Raw genomic sequence first — 21,767 nt, forward strand, 5'->3', positions numbered from 1 at the left:
AGGGAAGCCCACCGTCACTCTCGGCTACGACCCGGCGCTAACTTTTAAACCCTTTGACACGCTCAGAAATAAGCCACGCTAGCTTGAGAGTTAAGAGCTTGATGAATTTTTCGGACGCCTAGGCGTCAGAGAGCTGTGTCGGGCACGCTCAAGCTTCCTCCTCCTTCTCTCCACCCGGCGTCCTGCCCATCGTGTAGAATTCCTTGTTTGGGCGCAGGTTAATATAATGAGCTATGCGATTAGACATGGCAAAAAAAGCAGAAATCATGCCTATGTCCCAGGCGTCTTCACGGTCAAAACCATGCCTCTCCAGCTTCTGGAAATGCTCTTCAGTGATGTTGTCAGCTCGACAGACTGCAAGAGCAAACTCCAGCATTGCCAGGTCCCGGTCGCTCAGGTCAGCCAGTTTCCAGTTCACAATGACCTGTGAGAAAGCAGAAACCAGAGGTCGCGCGGGTGAACCCAGCAAAGAGTCTTAACTGGCTGACCAACTTCTTCGCTCCGTGAACCAAAGAGATGGCAGTACACAGGCTCTTACTCAGCACCTGAACCAGACGTCCTGGCTACCATCAGACAAAAGACTCATTTGTTTAACTGCCCTTCTCATCTCGGGGACTGTGGCAGTTTTGCTGAGCAGGCTATGGATGGAGGAGTTCTTGAAACGGGACGCAACGCCGCCAGGATGCTGCAGCTTCCCATTGGTAGCAAGTTCCTCCGCAGATGAGATTAAAACAGCAAAGAAGGGGGGCAGCAGAACAAATGCTCTGCAGGTGAACCATCCCTCCCCGCATCTTGCTTGGAAGGTGTATGAGGATACACAGACCCTCACCTCGAGGTCCCACCCCCACTGGCAACTGGTGTGACTGCTCACCAATAAACCTACTAAGCCTGGTACTGAGTTAGGCAGATGTGTCTAAGATGTGTCAAGATTGCTGGGAACCACATAGACTCAAGGATCAAAACTTCAGGCGAAAAGGCAGACACAAGAGGGCCATTCCCACCTCCCAAAAGACCATGCGAAGGAGGTGGGGTGTACGCTGTTGTAATCCCACTGACCTGGTCAGCCAGCGCCGGCTGCTTGGAATATATCCGATGAAGTGCTCCATGTGCAACCACACAGTAGGGACATCTATTCACAGCACTCGTAGCCACAATTATGAGCTCTTTGTCTGCCTTGCTGAGTCGCCCTACAGGGACAGCAAAAGATTTGGCACGCTTCGCTACTAAAAATGTCCACCACAGCAACTATCACTGGGGAAACAGGGAGGGGAGGGCTCCGGGTACAAGCTGCCTGCAGTACAGCCCGAGAGACAGAGCTCCAGAGAGCATGCAGGGAGACGCTGCAACCAAAGCTCCTAGACAACAGGACAAGGAGCAAGGGTTTTAAACTGAAAGATGGTAGGTTTTCATTTGACATAAGGAGAAAATGTTTTACAACGAGGGTGGTGAGACACCGGCACAGGTTGTCCAGAGAAGTTGTGGGTGTCCCAGCCCTGAAGTGTGCAAGGTCAGGTTGGACGGGGCTTTGAGCAGCCTGATCTAAGTGAAAGACGTCCCTGCTCATGGCAGGGCGGGTGTTGGACTAGATGATCTTTGAAGATCCCTTCCAACCCAAACCATCCTGTGATTCTATGATCATCCATGTGACCAATTTACCTAGATGGTTGCTCGTGAGGCACCTAATTAGGATGAGGGACATGAGATTTGGTCAACAGAGAAACAATAATCCCATGTAACAGGAAAACTTGGAGGAGCACAACTACTTGCTCACCGAGTAGGGAGCTCAGTTGGTACTTCTCAGTGTATGTCTCAGAGGCAAATGGCTAGGGAGGGTGTTGTCTGTTCTCCGTCTGATGCTTTATTGCTGCTTTTACAGAAAAGTACGGTGTTCTAAAACCCACTAAGCAGGTTTCAGCAAGTAAACCTTACTGGCAGCTTTTGAAGGCAGAAAGTAAAAAACACAAGGAACAATGAGGTACCCTAGGACTGGGGCTTTGAGGACATGTAATGACCACCAGACAGACAAACCACAACTACAGAGCGTCTAGCCCTGAGACTGCTCTAAAGAGGCTGTGGAAAAGAAGGCTGTGCTTTGTTATACTCAGAACCAATCCTAATCATTTTCACAAAGAGCTTTACCACACAACTGTGCACAGAATCTGAGGAACTAACCCGGCTGCGTATCAGCACTCATGCTCTTTGCCTTTTTAAAGATAATTAATTAGCAGCAGGGTTTTTTTCAAAACTACACTTCACAGGGAAGGTCAGGGTCCCTCCTCCTCCCCACAAAAGCTGCTGCTTTATTGGACTTTGAAAATATTTCCATAAAACCAGTGTCTTCTAAGAGCATGAAAGACACTACTAGAACCTGCTGGGTAGAGAGGAGTCAGAAAAGACCTTCTTGCTCTGGTTCAGTGCCAGGAGGTGGCAACACTGTGATACTACAGGAGAGATGCTGAAGAAGGGTGGGATCCAAAGCAGTCCTACTCTTCAAGCCAAACAGAAAGGAAGCATGGGAATGAAAGGGAAAAACAGACCCTTGTATAGCTAGGGGCATGGCTTCACTCCAGCAGCACAAGCAGAGCAGAAAACTTAACACACAGGCTGCAGGTACCGTGTGGGAGAGGCATAAGGCTGCACTCCTCGCTGCTCCCAGAACTTGGCGAGACGCTCCTCCTGAGCCCTGATCTCCCATAAACAGGAGGAGCAGTCTACACACACCAGCTTATTTTATAAAATCTCTGGGGTTTACTAATGTACCTTCAGAGCAAAAGCAATGAGAACAGGCCCCTTGGTGCTCTGTACCATGGCAAGTATGAGGGAGGAACAGGCAGTCCTCAAACTGCATTTCCTCAAAGGGTGGACAGCCATGCAGAATTCACCACAGCCCTGCCCAGCAGCACTGCTGCAGCCAGCCCTCCCTCATCTCCATGCCAGGGCATGCAAAAGCCGCCTGCGGCACAGGCATTCCAGCACATGGCAAGCACCTCATTCCTCTCCCTGCTGCTGCAGGGTACAGACACCTCCAGGTTTAAAGTCTCCAGCGCAGCACGTCAGGTGCCAGAGGGCACAGCCTCCCTCACACAAATTTTGGGCACTGCTAACAGGCAGCTCATAGCCAAGAACTGTTGTGAAGGAAGAGCTGCAGGCAGGCTCAACAAGGAGCTGCCCTTCCCTTGGGAACTATTTTATGCTGGGCCCTTGGCTGTGACCCCATCTGAGCCACACTGCAGCTGTGGTGCCTGGCTGCATAACCCTGCTGGTCTGGAACCCGACTGACTACCGGGCCGCCTTTCTGGATCGATCTTGGGTCCGTCTCGTCCCCATGGACTTGTCTCAGAAATCTGGACTCCTGGCTGGCCCTGGTCACCACTGCCAGACCTGCCTTGCTCATCTTGTTCTGGTAGCGTGGGGCTGCAGCCTTGCCTGTGAAACCACTGCCTCTGCCTGTGCCCTTCCAGCACACAGCTCCCAGCTCATCTTCCCTTAGGCAGCAGCTCATCCTTTCTTTGTCGTGACACAGAGCGTGGCGCGGCAAGGCAGCAGAGTTTGGCTTGAGAGCTGCTTTTCAGCCACAAGCTAAAGAGTATGAAGCTGTATGCAATATGAGCGAAGCCAGAAGCAGCTGCACAGTGCCAGCCTCTGCCAGCTGTTATTATGGGCTGGGAGAAGGCACAGTGAGGCAATACATCTGAGGATGTCAGAAATGTTACTTCTAGCAGCTTTTCACATCTGCACCGGGAAGGGAAGTTTTGAGGTGGTTGTATGGTTTACCTGTGTCTTTGTTCATAATGGCATTGTAATAAGCAAAAAAAGCTCTGAATTCAGCAGGTCGGTGAGACATGGCTTTGAACACATTGGGCAGAAATCCAGTCTGTTCAAGGAAAAAGAAAAACAAGTCAAGAACTGTAACTTAACATGGAGCACAGAGGGCAACATTAATGCAGTAGGCTTAGAGAACAATTTGTTAGCACAGGAGTGCTGGGCAATCTCTGCAGACCCGTTCTCTTGCCCTTTCAGCCCATTTATACGTATGACTGAACATGTAACGATGTGGTTCTTAATTAGGTGTTGCTGCATTTTGATAGCACGTCTGATTGCCCGGCTCACTTCAGCCACAGCGGTAATGACCGCAGGCACATCGGCGAGCTCTCTTCCAGACAGGCTGTCTCCACTTGGTCTCCCTGCACAGATGCTGCTACGCCCATTTGACCATCCTAAACCTTCTGTAACTCTCCTCTTCCCTCCGAGCTTACAGGACGCAAGATAGGGCTGGCGCAATCCAAACAGCATGCCGTCTGAGGTGTTGGCACACCGTGGATGCATATGCTGGCACAACAGTGCTGCTCGTACTTCTCTCCCTGTTCTGCTCCCAATAACTGCCAGTGCCCTGTCCACCTCTGTGATGGTGTGCGAGGCTGCCTTTCCCAGAGAATCACTTGCTGCCTCTCACGTGCAGGATCAGCCGATGCAGCACCCACCCATGCCTGGGTCCCAGCAGTCAGAATTTATCAGCAGGGGTTCAGCCTCAGTGCCTGGCTGCCCACTGCAGTTCTAAACAGGCTGGGTTCGCTGTGATTGTGGTAACTGCCCACCGGCTCCATCAGCTTACCGGCTGCTGTTCTTTAGGGAGTTTATGGAAAAGGAGAGTAGCCCAGGTGTCACAGACCCCTCTGGCAACCTCCCTCCACTGCCACACAATTGCCTGTGCCACCCTCCTGTCTCACCCGTTGTTTACTGTTAGTTAACCAAGGGGAGGCTCTTCCCTTTTTGTCCACAACCCATTGGTTTACCTAGGAACCTCTGGCAACAGAGGTTGGCAGCACTGTTTGGATATCCAAGTCTGCTACGTTGGTTGGATCCTATACCTAGGTCTTTGCTGACCCTTTCAGTGCACTGACAAACAGGGGTCTGCATCACAGCATGTGAAATTTCAGCCGACTCTTCCTCTGAACGTAGTATTTAGCCTCAGGTCTGATGTCTCCTTTCATTATTAGGCAAACTTCACCAGGGCCACTGCAATGGTAGCAGAGCACAGATTCAACAGGCTGGCAGGAAGGATAGGGAGGGATGGACTGGCACTCCCCTGAGAGGAAGCTCTTGGAAGAGAGAAGTCTCCACGGAGCTGTGGCTGGTGAAGTATTTTAGCCATCAGGAAGGACTGTGTGGCATGCCTTCTTCGCAACAGTAGGGAAGGAAACTCTTGTCCAATTCCCTCTTTTTTTCCCCTTATACACAGTAATGCATTAGGCTTACTGTTCTGCCACTGCGCAGCCCATTTGGCTTTGGAGGAAAAACATCAAAGCGCAAAAGCAGAAATACCCCCTAAGCCTTTTAATACTGTCATCAAAACAGCTCCTCCTTTGTTTTTTCTCCATTGGAAGTGTTAAATATACTCCTAAAAGTGTCTCAAGTAAACACAGGTGCTCTCCCAGAAAAACAAATACATGTCAGTGTTCCAGCTAACCCCATGCATGAGACGCCATCTGAAGCTGATGCCTTGAACAAAGGCAGAAGGAGGAAAATTTTGCTGTATCACTGTACTAATGAACTTTTGCTTGCTTGAAAACTTCAAAATTTTGGTATGTACTAATTAGATAAGAAAAAACTTCAGCTTTGTCAATGGTATGCACTAAAGGCACCAACAGACAGGAGGCCTCAGGCTTGATGTGCCTTGGGCCCTGATGATAAACTTTGAGTTCTGCTGAGTTTTTGTAATTAAAACTTGCCAAGGCCAGTTAACTAGGAGAAAAAGATGACCCACACCACGCGTGACCAAAGGGGGGACACTATGTAAATGGTAATATGAATACGTATGACTGGAATAATATAAATTTCTGCTTGTTGTAGGTAATGGTGTGCACGATAGGTGAAGCAATCCCCCCGCGCACCCACCACTGCAATAAAGATTGCCTGCTTTTTAAAAGTCCAAAATTGAGTCTTAGAGTTTCTTTGACCAGCTTTTTTGGTAACAAAACAACGTACTAGTCTCACAGAACCAGGCAGACTTACAAAACTGTCAACACACTGCAGGACTTCCAGTAAAATCCCCATCCTGTAGATGGGAAGGAACTTTGCAAGAAGTGCTGCTCACCTCAGTCTCCTATCAGGTTTGTGTTAGACCTAACTGGACCAGAACTGCTCTCTTAGGGTGTATGACATACTCTGACTTCGGACCCTTTCCACTGACAGAGTCTTGCAGCAGAACTCCTTTACCTTCATTTCTACTTCCTCCATGAGCTCCACGATGTCGTACGGCATGTCCTTCTTATTGGGTACCGGGTACCGCCCAACAGGCGTGCTGTATCCCACCTGGGGCCGCCTCCGGAGTCCCCCTGAGTCTAGGAGAGGCAGAAGCTGGGGAGAAAAGAAGGAGGAAAGTTTGTTATTCAGAAGGACACGTATCATCTCGGCAGCCTGGGGAGGGAGAGCTTTTCCGCAGCTACTCCTCCTCTTCTGACACGACTTAGGGGCACCTCTGTCACTGTAAGCCACTCGCTGCTCCACTAGCACGGCAGTCAGTGGTCTGGGAAGGGAAACCCAAGCCCCACTCCTGGCTGTAGCCCTATGCTGCTGTGTGGGCATCCGATGAGGATCACCTCCCCTTGCCCCCCTCCTATGCACCATCTCAGCTGCAGGGCACAGTTGCTGCTCCTTGCAGTCCTCGCCCGCCACGGATCAGCCCGTCTGCACCAATGCTGAACCTGCGGCATCTCCCAAGCTTACAAGGTGTTTCCCACCAATCTCCACACAGCAATGTCACACAGACGTCTGGCAGTGACCCTAACAGATCTCCTTCAACAAAGGAGCATGAAGAATCAATTCAAGGCCTTTTTTTTCTGCCCATCAGCTTCCCTCCAGGCAAAGCCACCTTCCCTCCTGCGGAACAATCAGTGGCACCAGAACCGGGCCTTCTGGAGGCCTGAAGTAAACAGCATCGTTACACCGGAACCACTGGAAAGGGTTTGGTACTGACAAGACTGTATCACCCTTCGTAATGCTCCATTACTGGAAGAAGTGGTGGTCTTGCAGTGTCAAGGCTACAGGCCTTGTTAGCTCTTCAGCTGTGTAGTAAAGGGCTTTACAAAAGCAGTTGCATCTTACAGATGGGTGGGCTGGGCCGGAGAGCGGAGTGACTCAGTGTTGAGCATCGGTGCAGGCGTGCGAGCAGAGCCTGGGGTGTCCCAGCACCCTGCTCAGAGGGCTCCTCGAGCATCTTCCCAGCTCTCCAACATGCACCACAGCAGTTCTGAATGTTCCCAAGAACATTGCACGATCCCCAGTGATCCCACCACCGCATGGCGTCCCCCACAACTTTGGGGTGAAAACTAAACCTGTTGGATCACACATTCTCCAAGTGGTTTTGCTTGGCATATACTTGAGTTCTGGCCCTGAACGCCAACAGGCTACTGCAGCGTCAACAAGTAACAACAATAACTGGGGCAGAGACACCTCGGCTTGCTGCTATGAGGAAGGAAGACGGTGGAATAGCTGTACATGCTGTACCAGAACGTATCCAGGCACCACCTAGGAAAACGATGAGAAAAACACTAAAGCAATTACAAACAGGAAGGTCATCTCAGAAATTAAACTTCTGAGGATAAGTGCAAAAATACACCGGGGTGCAACAGGTAGCTTTTAAGGCCATTGAAAGCAAGGATTCCCATCACATAAAGGTCAGCCAGTTCAAAACCAGAGCGAACCCGTACACATCTGTACAACGGTCCAGTGGGTCTTCCTCCCTATCGCTGGAAGAAAAAGCGTCAGGGACCGGCTGACGCAGCGGGTTCAGCAGCTTCACGGAGGGACGTTGCGCAAGTGCGTGACAGGCCGACTGGCGTGTAACGCCCCGAGTGAAAAGGAGAAACCGTCACAGGGGTGGGAGCCGCTGGCCTCCATGTCACCCGTGGAGGCCATTAGCCAGGGTGGCCAGTGACCTTTTTCCCTTACCCCGCTCCTCCTGCGGAGGGTCCCAGCCGGACCTCGCTCCTCCATCAGCCGGTACCGAGACCAACAACCCCCAAACACACACACACACACCCCGGTCCGGGGGAGGGGGGGACGGGGCGGCAGCCGACAGCTCCCGGGGGCCTCCGGGTGGGCCATCACCGACCTCCGCCCGCCGCGTTCGGCCCGGAGCCACCCTCACCGCGCCGGGTCGGTCCCGCTGACCGTCCCCCGGTCCCGCTGGGCGGCTTGCCGTCCCTCCCGGTTCCCTGCCCCGAGCCCGGACCGAGGCCCCCCCTACTCACGGGCGGGCGGGCGGGCAGCAGCCGCAGGCCGCGCAGCAGGGAGCCGCTCATCATGGCTCGTCCTCCCCTCCGCCGGCCTCCGGAGCAGGGTCGGTGTGGCCGGTACAGGCGGAGGGGGGGGGGGGTAGGATCCGTCCCGCCTTCTCCCGGTACGTCCTCCTCCTCCACGGCCGCGCTGTAGCTCCCGGGGGAAACCCGCCTCACGTCTCCGCCCACGCACCGCTCCGCCCTGGAAGGGATAGAGCGGGCGGCGATGGCGGGCGGCGGGGCCGCTGAGGGCGGTTGTCGGTCGGAGGAGGAGGAGGCGGCGGCGGCGGCGGTGGCCTGCGAGGCCCTGCGGCTGCTGCGGATCGAACCTTCGGCCGCCGGCCCCGGTGTGGAGCGGGAGGGAGGAGCGGCGCAGTGCTCGGTAGGTTGCGACGGGCCGGGCCGGGCCGAGCTCCCCTCAGCTCCGCTCCGGTTCCTCACCGTCGCCCCGCCGCGGTGTTCGGCTGGGCGGGGGGTCGCGGCCCTGAAGCCCCCCGCCCCGGTGCTCCCACAGAGGAACGTGCTGCGGAAGCGGAGGCGCTGGGAGCGGGTGTTGGCGGCGAAGAGGTGGAAGCGGCGGCAGGAACGGGAGAAGAGCAGGGCCCGGCGGGCCGAGGGACCGGGTGAGGGCCACGGCGCGACGCGGAGCGGCCCCGGTGGAGGGGCTGCGGGGGTGGGGAGGGGGCCCAGCCGGGGCTCGGTCCGCCATCTCCTCTGCTTTGCCTCCCAGGGGCTGCCAGCCGGGATGGCGGGAGGGCCTCGGCCGCCCTGGTGAAGGAACGTCTGCTGGAGGCCAAGGCTTCGGGGCCCCGGCTCTGCGTGGACCTCGGCATGGCCGACTGCATGACGCAGAAGGTACGGGGGCGGCGGGGGTCCCGGCTTGCTTCTGCCCTCCTGCGCCGGTGCTGCTGATAGCGAAAAAGCCGGTCCAAGAAACTCCCTAAGGCTCGTTTTGGAGTTTTAGGAAGCAGGCGTTCTTTACTGCAGCGCGGGGTGCGCAGGGGATAAGTCCACCTCGCGCGCATGCCACAGCTTTAGCACTAACGGGTTGTATAGAATAACTAATTGCGTATTAACCAGATTAGTATATATATACATAAAAATGATTGCAACTGATTATCTTAGTACTGCCTACATCCGATCATGCGCAAGGAAGGATCCGTCTGAGTCGAAGGGCTGCTTTTGCGACCACCGACCCATTTGAAGTTCTTGCTGGCTGTCCCTGAAGTCTTTATTCTTGTCCTTGCTCTTTGATCTTGAAGCTTAACGCAGTTTCAATCACACGTGGTCAGTTTCAGCATTGTTCTCATCTAGCGTACAGGAACATCTAGTCATAAGAGCAAAGAACTGCAAAACTTAGGAGTAACTACCTCCACTAGTTAATTGCTTGGCTATACGTTTGCCTATTGTTTCAATCATAGTGTTATTATAGATTTCTAATAATTATTTACCAAATCTCACTTTTACAGTCACCTAGCAGCAAACCAGTTTCCACGGCTGGTACAAAATATTAAAACCATCAAAATATTTAGACATACCATACAGAATGTATGGAAATATGCTGTCACTGCCTGCTGGGGAGATCCTGGGGATGTGCCCTGACATAGGCTCAACACGGCCTGACAGCTGCTCTTCTTAACCTGTCTGTCCCTCTCTGCTTCTGCTCTGGAAAGCATCAGAGGGAGAGGTGGCTGGGGCAGATCACTGGTCTGTTGTAGCTGTGCTGGGAAACTAAGAAACCCTCCAGCTCAGTTAGAGCTGGGATGTGTGAGGGTACACGCAGCAGCTCTCCTGGGCTCAGCGTCTGGGGTCATGCTGGCCCCTCCTGTCTCTGCCTGTCCCTTCACCCCCCAGGCTTGCCCATGGCTGCCTGGTCTCCAGCACTGGCTGGCTGCACACCCAGGTCTCTGGGTTTCCTTGAGAGCTAGAGGCAGTTGAGCTGTGCTCCCCAGGAACAGCCTTTCCAGAGCCTCAGCAACCAGCCGGTGACACGGGCATCGTGGAAGTCTGCAGGCCCTGAATGGAGCCATGTTACCCCCTGCCCCTGGACTTGTGGGTCACTGTGCTTGTTATTTGTTGGAAGGAAACAAGCCGCCTCGCCTCCCAGATCAGGAGACTCTACGGGGCAAACAGGCGGGCCAAGAAGCCATTTTGGCTCTGTCTGACGGAGTTTGTGGTGGGCTCATTGATCTACGAAGAGTGTTTTCGCATGAACGACGGCTTCTCCAATTATGTGGTAAGGGTCTCTGACCACAGTGCTTTCAAGGCTCGTAGCGCCCTGCAGCCACAGTGCTGGCCCTCAGTGCTGACCCAAGGACAGGCTGAGGTGGGCTGGGATGAGTGCTGTGAGTGGTGTGGGAATGCCGTTCACTGACAGTGGTTAAGGTCAGATCTTCTTGCCCTTTGGCAGGAGACAAGAACTGACATATAATGGGGTGATGTGCAAGGCCTTCAGGTTAGAGCTTGTGTCCTTCCTACCTGCAGGAGGAGAATTCCTTCTCCGGATGCTCCTTCTGCAGAGAGACCTGTAATACTGGGGACAGCCAGACATATAAGCTTGGTCAGGCTCTGGGCAGGTCACGCATTCCTGTCCTGAGTTTTTGGACCGAGCTCGGTCTGACTCGAGCATGAGACCCACACATACAGGTTATGGCAGTGACATTGAGCCATGTGTTCTACAGCGCATGTGGGGCGGCACCTGGTAGCAGTGAGGAGAGAAAACCACCTGAAGTGGAGATTCCTGAATCTCTAAAGAATTAGAATATCATTTAAGATTAGGTAATTATTGCTGATCTCTCTTCCTCAAACCATGTCTATGGATTTTGATGAGAAGAGAATTTAATGGATTTTGAGATATGTATTGTTCAGTGCTCATACAGAAACATTTTCCAATTTAAAAAAAAGCACTCTATCTGTAGGAGTTTAAACACCTGAGGCACTAGTGTCAGTTCCAGTTTATTTCCATGTCTGGCAGTGGGTTTTGCTCTGGCAGATGGACTTTGGGCTAATGGGCTGCTTCTCCCCGTCTTGCATTTTTCAGATGGATACAACTGAAGAAAGTTACCTGGACCTGTTTCCTTTAGATGCAATTGTTTATCTCACTCCTGACTCTGAGAATGGTAAATATTGTACATGCTTTAGGCACAGGGGAACTAGGGCAAAACGTTGATTTTTTTATTTTAAGCTTTTCTTTTTGAGACTATTTCATACTTAAGGTGATGAAATTCCAAGCATTCACTGTCTCAAATTGGATGAGATGTACTGTGTACTTAGTTCTGATGCTAAATCTGTTCCTATCTCCATCTGTTCTGACGGGGGGTAAGGTTTTGACTCAGGGTTGTGTGTGATCTGCAGCAGACTTCACTTAAAACCTGGGTCTAGACCCCCTGCAGTTTGTAATACTATGAAGCAGCGAAGTAGACATGCTGTGGCAGTTTTGGATACAGTCTAAATAACATCTTTCTCTGAAATAATGCAGCAGCTACATTGCTTAATTTGCTGCTGCATATATTTTTCTCCCTCCATTTCTAAGCAGCCACATGTTTCTGGGGACTTAAATCCCTTTCTTGTTTTATGCAAGTGCCTTACTCTGATAAAGAACCTGATAAGGATGGGGGAAGGTTTTAGTAGGTGACCTTGACAGTGGGGAGGTGTCTGCCGAGCAGATTGGGATCAGACTGACCAGATCAGCCAGATCTCAGAACAGACAACAGTTAAAGGGAGCAGAAACGTATGGTGTCTCTGGCACTCTGTGCTTTCAGCCTGCATCTGATCTACCCCTTTCAGTGTGCATGTGGGTTCAGGCAGATGCTTCTGTCTCTGAAGCCTCAGGCTCCTGCACAGTCTGAGGCTCCAGGGTAAAGGGTGACTTTGGCCACAGCTTTCTCATGGAAGTGGAGTCTTGCTTGGAAAATGGTATCATGCAGGATTTTACTGTTGTGTGGTGGTGAGCAAGTGCTTATCTTGTTTCTAGTCCTTGAAGATATTGATCCAAATAAAGTGTACGTCCTCGGAGGCCTGGTGGATGAAAGTATTCACAAGGTGGGTAGTAGCCTGTCAGAACCAGAAGGTGCTGTCTGCCCCATTCTCTCATGAGAGCAGAGACGTCCCATTGGTAGCACCCAGTGCTGCTGCTGCCTTGATTTGAGACATCACTGTTCTGCCACCACCTGTTTTTCCTCAAGGTTCTGCCTGGATCCAGCACCAGACTGAGAGAGACTGCAGCAGTCTGGGTGAAACACGACAGTTTTCAGCTTTGTAGCTGCTTGTGCCCAAAATGATGTGCATGCTATGCATGTGCAGGTTTGTGCATCTTGTTCTTGTTTCCCTTGCAGAAGCTGACTCTGCAAAGGGCACGAGAGCAGTCCTTACAAACAGCCCGCCTCCCCATTCGTGAGTACATGGTGAAAACCGTTAACACCAAGAACTACCACTCAGAGACACTGGCAGTTAATCAAGGTGAGAGGCTGAGCCATGTCCTGTCACTGGGCTGGGCTGGAGGAGGGGAGAGGCTATCAAGTGGCTGAAGCAGCAGTGTTTTCAAAATGGAGGCCCAGTGCTGAGTAATGGGGGAAAACAGGGAGCAGAGGTTTCTCTTACTAGGTTTTATCTGTGCTGCCCCCATGTTGAAGGTCTTGTGTGCTTCTCTGCATCAGCCTGTTCTCAGGGGAGCAGGACTTGCATCATCCCTGCTTTGCACAAAGCAGCAAACAGTTAGTGTGGGGAGATGCGAGGAGGATGCTGTTGCTACAAGTCACACAAGGTCCCAGGCAAGGGAGGACAGAAGTTGTCAGGCCTGTGTCAGGCTCAGTCAAGGCAAGGCTTACAATACCAGGGTGGGGTGTTCGTGTGCTATACCACTGTGATGGCTCCATGTCATGACTGTGATCTAGGCCACCTTGTCATATCAGTGGATGTGCTCATGCTCCTCCACCTCTGCTGGCAGTCTGTGGCTTTGTAATGTGAACACCTCTAAGGACTACAGAGGGGTTCGTGTCCTAGGCTGGCTCTAGTAAGTTCCTACCTCTGGCATGAGGATGTTGTTGCCATCTCAGTCTGCACGAGGCAGAGGAGGTGTTGGAGGGCTCTGCAGACCACGAAGCATAGCTGCTAGAGACCACTGTGTGTCCCATGGGAGCCTTGATCTGGAGACACAGCACCTGAGAAGCGATGGTGGAAGCACAGTAGGTATGACCCACCATGGGTGTACTGTCAGCAGCACAGACGGGCAGTATAGGTTAGGTTAGTCAAAATGGTGACCAGCAGCACCTTGCTTCAGGTGACACAGGCTCTGCTTTTCCTAGCCAGAGCTCCCCAAAGTCATCTTGAAAATAGTTGTCTGCTCCTGCATGAGCTGCCTCAAACACTTGCCCATCAGATTTTAAATGAGAGGGAATGCAAATCCCATGCTAACCTCTGGCATCAGTTGTTATAATTTCCTGATGTTTTGCAGCCGTTGGGTGTGTATTACAGAGCTTCCTAGTGATAGCACTAGGTAGTGGTATCATGATAGTGGTATCATAGCACGGTATGTCTCTATTCCTGACAGTCTTTGATGTCTTATCAACTTACTATGAAACCCGAAGTTGGCCAGCAGCCTTGAAAGCTGGAGTTTCTTCTGGAAAAGGCTATGCGCTACCAGATGCAGTGAAATAAGTGGAAATAACTCAGCATGACAATGCACAAGAAAACTCTTTATTTTGTGATGTTATGGAGCCATGCAGACAAGAGAGGCAAACTCCAAATTTCAAGCAGAGGCACCAGCATGTCCGTGGAGAAAACAGCTCTGCATAAATCTTGTTTAAGGACCTTGTTGAGCGTGACACATTCTACCTCAGCTGTACAATGCTGGAAATGGCTTTTCCCCTTGGAACAGAAAACAAAAGCTGATGGAGTCCTGGGATCAAGTAAAAAATGGACAGGAATTCAGTTTTGCTTCTCTGTGGGTGCTTGCTAGAGTGTTCCTGACTCTTGCATCTACACTTGTTCTGGAACAGGGAGGAGAGCTTTAAGATATTTCTTTCATCTTGATTAAACGACAATTAAGGTGAAGTTAGAATTGCAAAGCTCACTGGCAAGGAAAATTCCTTCCCACAGAAAAGGATAGTGCTGTTCCAGTTGGAGAACACAAGATGGGAAGTGATTCCCCAATGGAGAAACAGTTCCCAGGTGCACCATGTCCTAACAACTTTAAACCAGTTGGAAGACTTGTGTTGTTGAAGCCTGTAGCTAATCCTGTGCATCTAATCTAAAATAAAATGTTTACTCTTAAACTCCCATTGCATCCTTACAGTTACTGATGCACAGTATGTTGTCACACGCTGATGTGTAAAGTTCACTAACCCTGATGTTTGTCCTGGAAAGGTATCTGGGATTTGACTGTGCCCTGCACATAGAGCAGTGACATATTTTACAGGCACAGCAGAATGCATTTTTGATGCATCTAAGTCAGTATGTTACCTCAGCCATTGTTGCTAACCCCACCACCACCACCACCAAAACCTCACCGACAATGACTACGTCTAACCACCAGGTTAGTCTTCTGAGGTAAATTACTATCTCATTTGCTTGCGTGTTTTCATTTCTCCTTCACATCAAGAACCTTTTCCAACACCTGGAATTCTGTGCCCATGAGACAGCGTTGGTAGGGCCTGCCAGAGCAGCTGTTGGTGGATACAGGGTGTTGCTCCCCACATAGGCTGAATTTGTGTTTGCCAGTGCCTCTTGCTTTGCTGTGCCTGTGCGCTCTTCCAGTTCCTACTTTTCGTGTCCCCCTGCTCACCAGCCGTTGGTGTGTTGTTAGAGGTCTGCACTGGGGCTTCTGCGTAAGAGACTTTTAACTTTCTAACTGAGCTCCTGAGTTTGCAAGGCAGCAGCGTACGCTAACCCAAACCACCTGGCAGTGGTACCCTTCCCAGTGGCTGAAGGTACTTTGGCCACCCTGTCCCTGTGCTGCCAGGAAAGCAGACTGCCCTTGGTTAGCTAGCTTGCTGCCTGCAGGCACACTGTGAAACTAGTGGCTGTAGGGGATTTGGCATAGGGCTGCTAAAGGTTGCTGAATTTCTGTGGCTGTTTGTGTGCCTGGCTGTTAGAGGCTGCCTAGTTAGGGAAGTCTCCTAGCAGTGCTGCAGCACTCATTCTGCCCCAGCTGCCATCTTCTTCCACATCAGAGTTCAGCTGCAAGGACTTGCCCTTTACTCCCTCCAGAAGCATTAAAGAATGAGCAAAAGTGGAAGTAGCCTCCCTGTTACAGAGCCACAGGACAATCCTGTCCCCACGCTGCCCTGGTGCTTGAAGACGTGGTGTGCGTGGGCAGAGCTGGCCACCTCTTGTGGCGTGCACGTGCTCCTCTGCTGCCTTGTGCAGACCCCTCCATCCTGAGTACACTCGGAGGCAGAGAGAGGTTGTCAGGCAGCATGCCTGCTGCAGACACCCCTCAGAGAAAGCCAGCTGCTCCCAAACAAGCCCCTAATTTAGACACCAGCAATCAGGGACCTGCCTCTGCCCTCTTCATCAGAGGGTGCCAAGGTCATGCCTCCAGCACTGGAGTGCCAACTCACCAGGGATGCACAGCTAGATGACCTTTAACAACAAACAGCTCATGCCTAGCTAGGGATATACTGCACACAATGGAAGACGAGCTACTGATGAGACTGGGAGAAGGGGCTTGCCCTCTCCTAGGGAGGCCAGCATAATTGGTCATCTCCACAGCTGTGAAGGTGACATTTCAGTCTCTGGGCTTACTTGTTCCTTCTGGAAGCTGTGGATTCATAAGTAGCGGGGAGGGGTTAATCAGGGACTTAAGCATCAGCAAACAGAAGAGCTGGCTGACACAGAGACCATATCAGAAGAGCAGCATATGGTGTTGCCTCCCTCGCCTGGGACAACCTTCTCTTCTGTCCTTGCAAGGAAAAGCAGTTAAATACAGCATAGCTTTGTTCCCAGAGAGGTTTCCATTACAACTCCAGAAACAGCCACAGAAGGTGGACAAAGCAGCCTGGGTTCCTTCATATCGGGCCAGGGTGGGATTTGACGTGACTACTTCAGAGTCTGCCTGTAGAGTAAGGAGTGAGAGGAAAGGAAGGCCAAAAGGCTCCCGTCTTTCTCCACAGAAGAAGGCTAAGGCAACACCTTGGGACTGGCCACCTGCAGGGCCTTTGGGAGGTGAGGGACAAGCCCTAGGCAAGATACGTAAGCCATTTAAGTACTCTACGAGTTTGCATATTACATACAGATTGTGTATGCAGAATTACACAAAGCTAGGCTTGGAGGGCAGTATGCCCTGCCTCATGACCATTCCCCGGACAGGGCAGCTCTTGGTGGAACTAAGCCAACGGACATGGCCACATCCTTCCATGACCATTCTAGAGCTGTGGGGCTAAACATCCTGTGGGGGAGAGCCTGGTAGTGGACACAGGGAACATAGCTGGGCTCTTCCCCACCCAGTGCACTCGTGTGCCATCAAACAGCCCCGTCACACCAACGGGGGTACCCTGACCTGCTGCAGGAGACAAAACATGGCAGCTGTAAGGGCTGTGTGTTGGCGGGCGAGGAGCTTGGTACCCAGATCTGGGCAGCCTTGCCGGTGAAGCTGCTGGTGTACAGCCTGCACAAGCTGGTGGTAGGTGCCCACCACGTCCATGAGCGCAGCCCCGAGCTCCTGCTGCCTCTGCCTGCAGAGCTGGCAGTGTGTCACCTGGAAGCAGGCCACTGCCAGCTGAACGAGGTGGTCAAATGTCACCCTCAGCGCAGCCTGCAGCTCTTTGAGGGGCTGTTCTGTTCTCAGGAGCTCCTGGCAACTGGAGAGCAGGTCCCGGGAGGCTAAGCCAAGGGCACCCTTGCTCTCAGCACCCTGCTCTGCACATTGATCTTGCAGGTGGGTTGCTTTGTTCCCAGAGAGCTTCCCCACAACCTCCTGAAGCTCTGTGGTGTAGGCTAGGAAGCGGGAAAAATCTGCAGGGCTCATCCATGCTTGGTCCTTCAGCTGGCTGAGGGCTTGGACATGAGGGTCCCACCATGCCACATCCCTAGCAATGGAGACTGGGTAACTGCTCACAGGGGTCCCAGGAAGACTGCAGCTGCTGGATGGTGGGGTGGTGAGGGGCCCCAGAAATGTGTTGCAAATGGGGATGGTGGTTTCACGTTCCCCCTTGTCATCAGGCCTGTGGAAGCAGCTGATATAGGACAGCTGACAGCTGCACTTGTCCGTCCTAAGCTGTGGCACAGATGTGTTCTTCATTGTGGAAAAACCCAAGGACCTGGTCATGATGGGGTCAGAAGGGGTCTGCCCATCCTTCTTGTGGTTAAAGCAGAGGAAGGAGTGTTTTGAAGCCCCATGGTCTCCTGCAGTTTTCCCCAACGAGCCCAAGGGAATTGGGCATGAGGAGACGGAAAGCCCTAGAGTCAGAGGAGAGTCTTTCCCCATGTCAGCAGCCTGCTCTCTGGGAAGAGGAGTCTGAACAGGCCGTGGCTGTCTGAGAGCCACATTTCCTGTATCTTTTCTGGCCTTTTCTTCATCCAGCCACTGGCTGCTTACCAACTCTTTCTCAAAGGGTGGTCCAGCTGGGGATGTTTGCATCTCCCTTCTGAGAGCATCAGCCCCCAGGCACCCACTGGTATTCTGAGAGGCCAAAAGCTCTAGTGGGATATCTGCCCTTTCCTGAGATGGGCTGGGTGATGTGAGGTCTGTCCTCACTCCAAATGAGAGCCAGGAGAGGCGAGTCACAACCCCTGAAGTGCTGCTGCAGTCTGTTAAGAGCTGAGTTGCATCTGGAAAACCCAGGTGATTTTTATTGTGCACTTTCTGTAAGGCCTCCTTGTTTATCACTGGTCTGCTTTTTGCTTGTGACAAGGCATTGTGACTGCTGTTTTCAGCACAGTTGTCACAATTATCTTTTCTTTCTTCACAGGGAGCTGGCAGAGGTTCCTCACACAGCGCTTGCCTCCCAGCTGTGGGGAGGAGTTCCTGGTCCTGGGCCACCTCACGGGGAGAGGCCATACAGGGGCCATGTTCTGATGGCAGCAGTGTGTGTTCGTTAGCAGGGCAGGTCACCTCTTGGCCCAGGAATGGGGATACATCACCAGCCTTGTGCTGGGCCATCACCTCACCCACCTCCTCCAGTGCCACTTGGGCCAGCCAGCCTTCAGTGGCCACACAGCTCTCCTCACTCAGCCACCCAGTATTTGTCTTCATGGAGGAACTTTCCTGGGCAGCTCTGCTTTGTGCCCCAGGAAGGGGCACTGCTTCCTCCAGGAACAGAAAAGGTGGATGTACAGCATGTGCAGGTTGGAGGCCACCGTCCACATGTATGTCAATGCCTGCACTTTCCTCCCTGTGCTGGTCACCCTGCAGGCGAACAGCTGAAATGGAAGAAACCACTGAGTCAGTCACTGATTTTGTTTCCATGGTGTCAGGCTCCATTTCCATCAGGTCTGAGGGTGGGTTTGTGCTAGCAGTGTCTCTCTGGGCCTGGGTGGTAGCAGGAAATCCCAGCTCTGCATCCTTCTTGATGTCCTCTGAGGAGGGTGGAGTGGGGGGCTGAGCAAGGAGTGGGGCTGGTGGTGGCCAAGAGCAGCAACTCTGCAGAGAGCCTGGCAGAGCCAAGGGGAAAGTGACCTGCGAGGTGTAATCGGTTTTCAGGAAAGATCTCCTCTTCCTCAGGCTCTTAGCGTATGTCAGCTCCTTCTCCTTTCTGTGTTTCTCCCTTGCTGTCTGCCTTGTCATCAGGTTTTCCCCCAAGCTGTAACACCTTGGTTTATTTAGGATGCAGGAGGAGGAGTTGTCTGTACCCTCCCAGGACGTCATACTGTAGCCTGCTGGCAAGAAAAAAACATGCAAGTCAAGAAATAGCGCCAGACAGCAGAATATCCACGCATCTACACAGTGGGCCAAAAAGCTCTTAATACAGGTCCTACAACTGCAGACATAAATGTTTGGCAGCACAGCCTGGCTCCCAAGTACCAAAGGAAATTGTCTCTTATGTTATGATCAAGCACCTACTTGGAATCAGCTATGTCAAGAAAAATAAAGAGTCTGGGCCTGTGGCTACAAAGACTGAAGTCCACGATTAGTGATGAAGGGCACTGGATAGTCTCTCACCTTGTTTACTGGAGTCAGTTGATCTGACTGCAGGCACAGCAGCTATAATTCTCAAGTTAAATTTGGTGGAATTAGCAGCAGCTACAGAGAGCACTGCCTAGAGCTGTAAAGTTATTAATGTTGAATAGAAACATTATCAGAGATTCCTAGCCTGGATATTAGATGATAAAAATTTCCAGAGATTACAATTTTGTGCCTGAACATGGTGTTGTTACCATGCATGAATGCAAAAGCCAAAATTGTTCTAACTACACAAAACAAATTCTTAAGAAGTTCAGTTAATGTGGAAAGAGCTGATCATTTCAGAAACAAGAATCCTCTCCTTTCTGAGAAAACACAACTACCAGGGAGCTGCTCAGCCACAGGACTCCTTGACTCAGTTATGTGACATGCCCCTGACCCAAAAATTACTTTTCATCTTAGGGTGTATGGAACAATAATGTTTTACAGCTTTGAGCTTTCCTCAGCTTGAGGGAAGATAGCAGAGTGAAGGTACTGCCTGAGAGTGGGAATATTTGCCGTAAAGCTCCCTGTCAGTGCAAGGACACACATCTTTCCTGTATTCTGTTTCTGGGACTCATCACTTTTTTCATCACTGGAGATTCAGCCTACACAGAAGGATGCACAGAACTTCCTCATGCAGCATGTTGGCTTTAGGATCAGGCAGAGCCATACAATAGTATTCTGGAATTCCCGCAGAAACCTGGGAACTTTCCAGAATTCCAAACTCATTTGAAGACTGACTTTTTCTGGAATCCAGTGCTTGGATGTGATGACAAATCTCCCTGCAAAGTTGCAGCTCTGACCCACGTGTGCACATCCACTGTATTTCTGCTGAAGAGTGGCTTATGAAGAATGGGTGTTCAAAGGTCCTTCAAAAATCTTAGGAAAACTATGAAGAGGTGAAAGATGATCCCTCCAGGAAGACTGACACAGGAAACAAGCAACACCCTAGCCCAGAGGGTGGAGGGAAGGTGACCTGCAGTGAGTGGGTGAGGCTTTACCTGCCAGGGCATCCGGAGGGCTGAGCCTGTCTGCAGCATCATAGAACTCCTCCTCAGAGCTGGTGTCACCAAAGCCCGGGGGCGGCTCCAAAATGAGGTCACTCCCCTCTGCCGTCTGCTCTGTTCCACATGGTGCCTTTTCCTGGGCAGACCCATCTTTCCAAGGACTTCTTGGAGGGCTGTGACTGATGTTGCTCCTCTCCACGCTGCCTCTGGGGGATGTGCTGTAGCACAGGCTGTAATAGCCCATGGTGTTTCTCTCAGACAGCTTGGTCTCCAGCATGGGCGCACCAACATCCTCCCCTCTCTGCTCAGAGGGGCTGTCTTCACACCCAGGCTCCTCTACATGTGGTACCTGCAAGAAACAGAAGTAGTCTCTGTTTTCTGCCCTGCTGGAGCCTCCTGCAGCACTAATGGGGAAGAAGCTCTTGTCTGAGTTGTTCATCTCCTGCACTGTTGGTGTGTAGAAGTGGAAGAACTCTGGCCTGGAGGAAGAGCAAGCTTCCAACTCATCTTCCTCTAGTGCATCCATAGAGTCACTGGAGCCACTTGTCTTAAATCCTCGACTCTCAGTGTTGGCTGAATCTGAAGCCTCAGATGTGCTGTCTGTTGCATTGCCACCCCCATCGCATTGGTCACTCCCTCCAGCTTGGGGCTTTGTTCTGTCCTTCTCCAGGCTGTGGAGCTCTCTGAGCTCCTCATTGCACTCAGGATGGGCACTGCTGTATGCTATAGGAGTGTCCAAGCAATGCTCTGAGGAGGAATCCAGCTCCCAGGAGTCTTCAGAGTCACTGCAGGTTCGAGATTCGTACCCTGGGATTTAAACATATCCATCAGCCTGTCCTTTGCGGTGGCAAGGAAGAACAGCCAGACAAGTTATGAACTTGTCTGCACAGCAGGGACTCAAAAATCCCAGAGAGCTCTGCCCTCACTTGCTCATCAGCAAACAAGGTGAAGATGCAATCTGACCTGCAGGGCCATAACCTGTCAGCAGAGGCTTGGTCCCTCCTGCCTGCTTTGCCTAGTTTTACTGCAGGGCAGTACCCAAGGGAGCTGCAGAACAGCTTTCGTTGCCGAAAGCCTCGGACTGCAACCCCTATGAGGCTGGAGTTACCCTGACAAGGGAGAGGACAGCATGGCAAACAGATCCTCTCTCTCCTCGCTGACGGATGCCAGTAGAGGGGAAGTTGTTCAGGAAGTTGGTAAAAGAGCACAAGTGCTCAGTGACAGGTTTGCCATTTTGCCGACAGGCCCTCAGCCTTCACTTCTTGGGAAAAGCTGACAATTACTGCTGCTCTTCCCCTGCCCGACATGCCTGGGGTTGATGGAAACCTGGCACTGCCTGCACCAAGGCCAACAGTTTTAATAATTGGCCACTGCACACCC

General features: G+C 51.8%; 3 protein-coding genes across 8 annotated transcripts in view; 1 reads left to right on the plus strand and 2 right to left on the minus strand.

Annotated features, from left to right (window-relative positions):
• Positions 1-83: 83 nt before the first annotated feature.
• On the minus strand, positions 84-7,867 carry LOC104311324 (uncharacterized). The gene is made up of 5 exons (XM_069776301.1): positions 6,625-7,867; positions 6,217-6,357; positions 3,775-3,874; positions 1,057-1,187; positions 84-424 (listed from the first exon to the last, which is right to left on the minus strand). The coding sequence occupies exons 1-5, from the start codon at positions 6,625-6,627 to the stop codon at positions 149-151; spliced, it is 651 nt and encodes a 216-aa protein (XP_069632402.1). The 5' UTR covers positions 6,628-7,867; the 3' UTR covers positions 84-148.
• A 257-nt stretch (positions 7,868-8,124) lies between these two features.
• On the plus strand, positions 8,125-14,551 carry TRMT10B (tRNA methyltransferase 10B). Its single transcript, XM_069776300.1, has 8 exons — positions 8,125-8,661; positions 8,794-8,902; positions 9,010-9,134; positions 10,363-10,515; positions 11,320-11,398; positions 12,253-12,320; positions 12,614-12,737; positions 13,828-14,551. Exons 1-8 carry the CDS (start codon positions 8,506-8,508, stop codon positions 13,932-13,934), a joined length of 921 nt encoding a protein of 306 aa, XP_069632401.1. The 5' UTR covers positions 8,125-8,505; the 3' UTR covers positions 13,935-14,551.
• Positions 13,952-21,767, minus strand: part of FRMPD1 (FERM and PDZ domain containing 1) — a 46,238-nt gene continuing 38,422 nt past the window's right edge. For 4 of the 6 annotated variants that reach the window (XM_069776297.1, XM_069776293.1, XM_069776295.1 and 1 more), the window contains 2 exons: positions 20,382-21,194; positions 13,952-19,094 (listed from right to left, as the gene is read on the minus strand). In XM_069776297.1, coding sequence (XP_069632398.1) covers positions 16,753-19,094; positions 20,382-21,194 — 3,155 coding nt within the window. In that variant the 3' untranslated portion in view covers positions 13,952-16,752. The remainder of the gene's footprint in view (positions 19,095-20,381; positions 21,195-21,767) is intronic. The other 2 variants (XM_069776298.1, XM_069776296.1) reach the window with 1 other exon arrangement.

The sequence above is a fragment of the Haliaeetus albicilla genome, chromosome Z (assembly GCF_947461875.1).
Source record: "Haliaeetus albicilla chromosome Z, bHalAlb1.1, whole genome shotgun sequence".
In the NCBI taxonomy this organism is placed as follows: Eukaryota; Metazoa; Chordata; class Aves; order Accipitriformes; family Accipitridae; genus Haliaeetus; species Haliaeetus albicilla.

Coding starts and splice junctions, on each gene's coding strand:
- LOC104311324 (XM_069776301.1), bottom strand. Junction 3,875..6,216: donor TGGAGGAAGTAGAAATGAAG/GTAAAGGAGTTC, acceptor TTCCTTGAACAG/ACTGGATTTCTGCCCAATGT. Junction 1,188..3,774: donor CATTATGAACAAAGACACAG/GTAAACCATACA, acceptor CTGTCCCTGTAG/GGCGACTCAGCAAGGCAGAC.
- TRMT10B (XM_069776300.1), top strand. CDS start 8,506: ATGGCGGGCGGCGGGGCCGCTGAGGGCGGTTGTCGGTCGGAGGAGGAG. Junction 9,135..10,362: donor CCGACTGCATGACGCAGAAG/GTACGGGGGCGG, acceptor ATTTGTTGGAAG/GAAACAAGCCGCCTCGCCTC. Junction 12,738..13,827: donor GACACTGGCAGTTAATCAAG/GTGAGAGGCTGA, acceptor TATTCCTGACAG/TCTTTGATGTCTTATCAACT.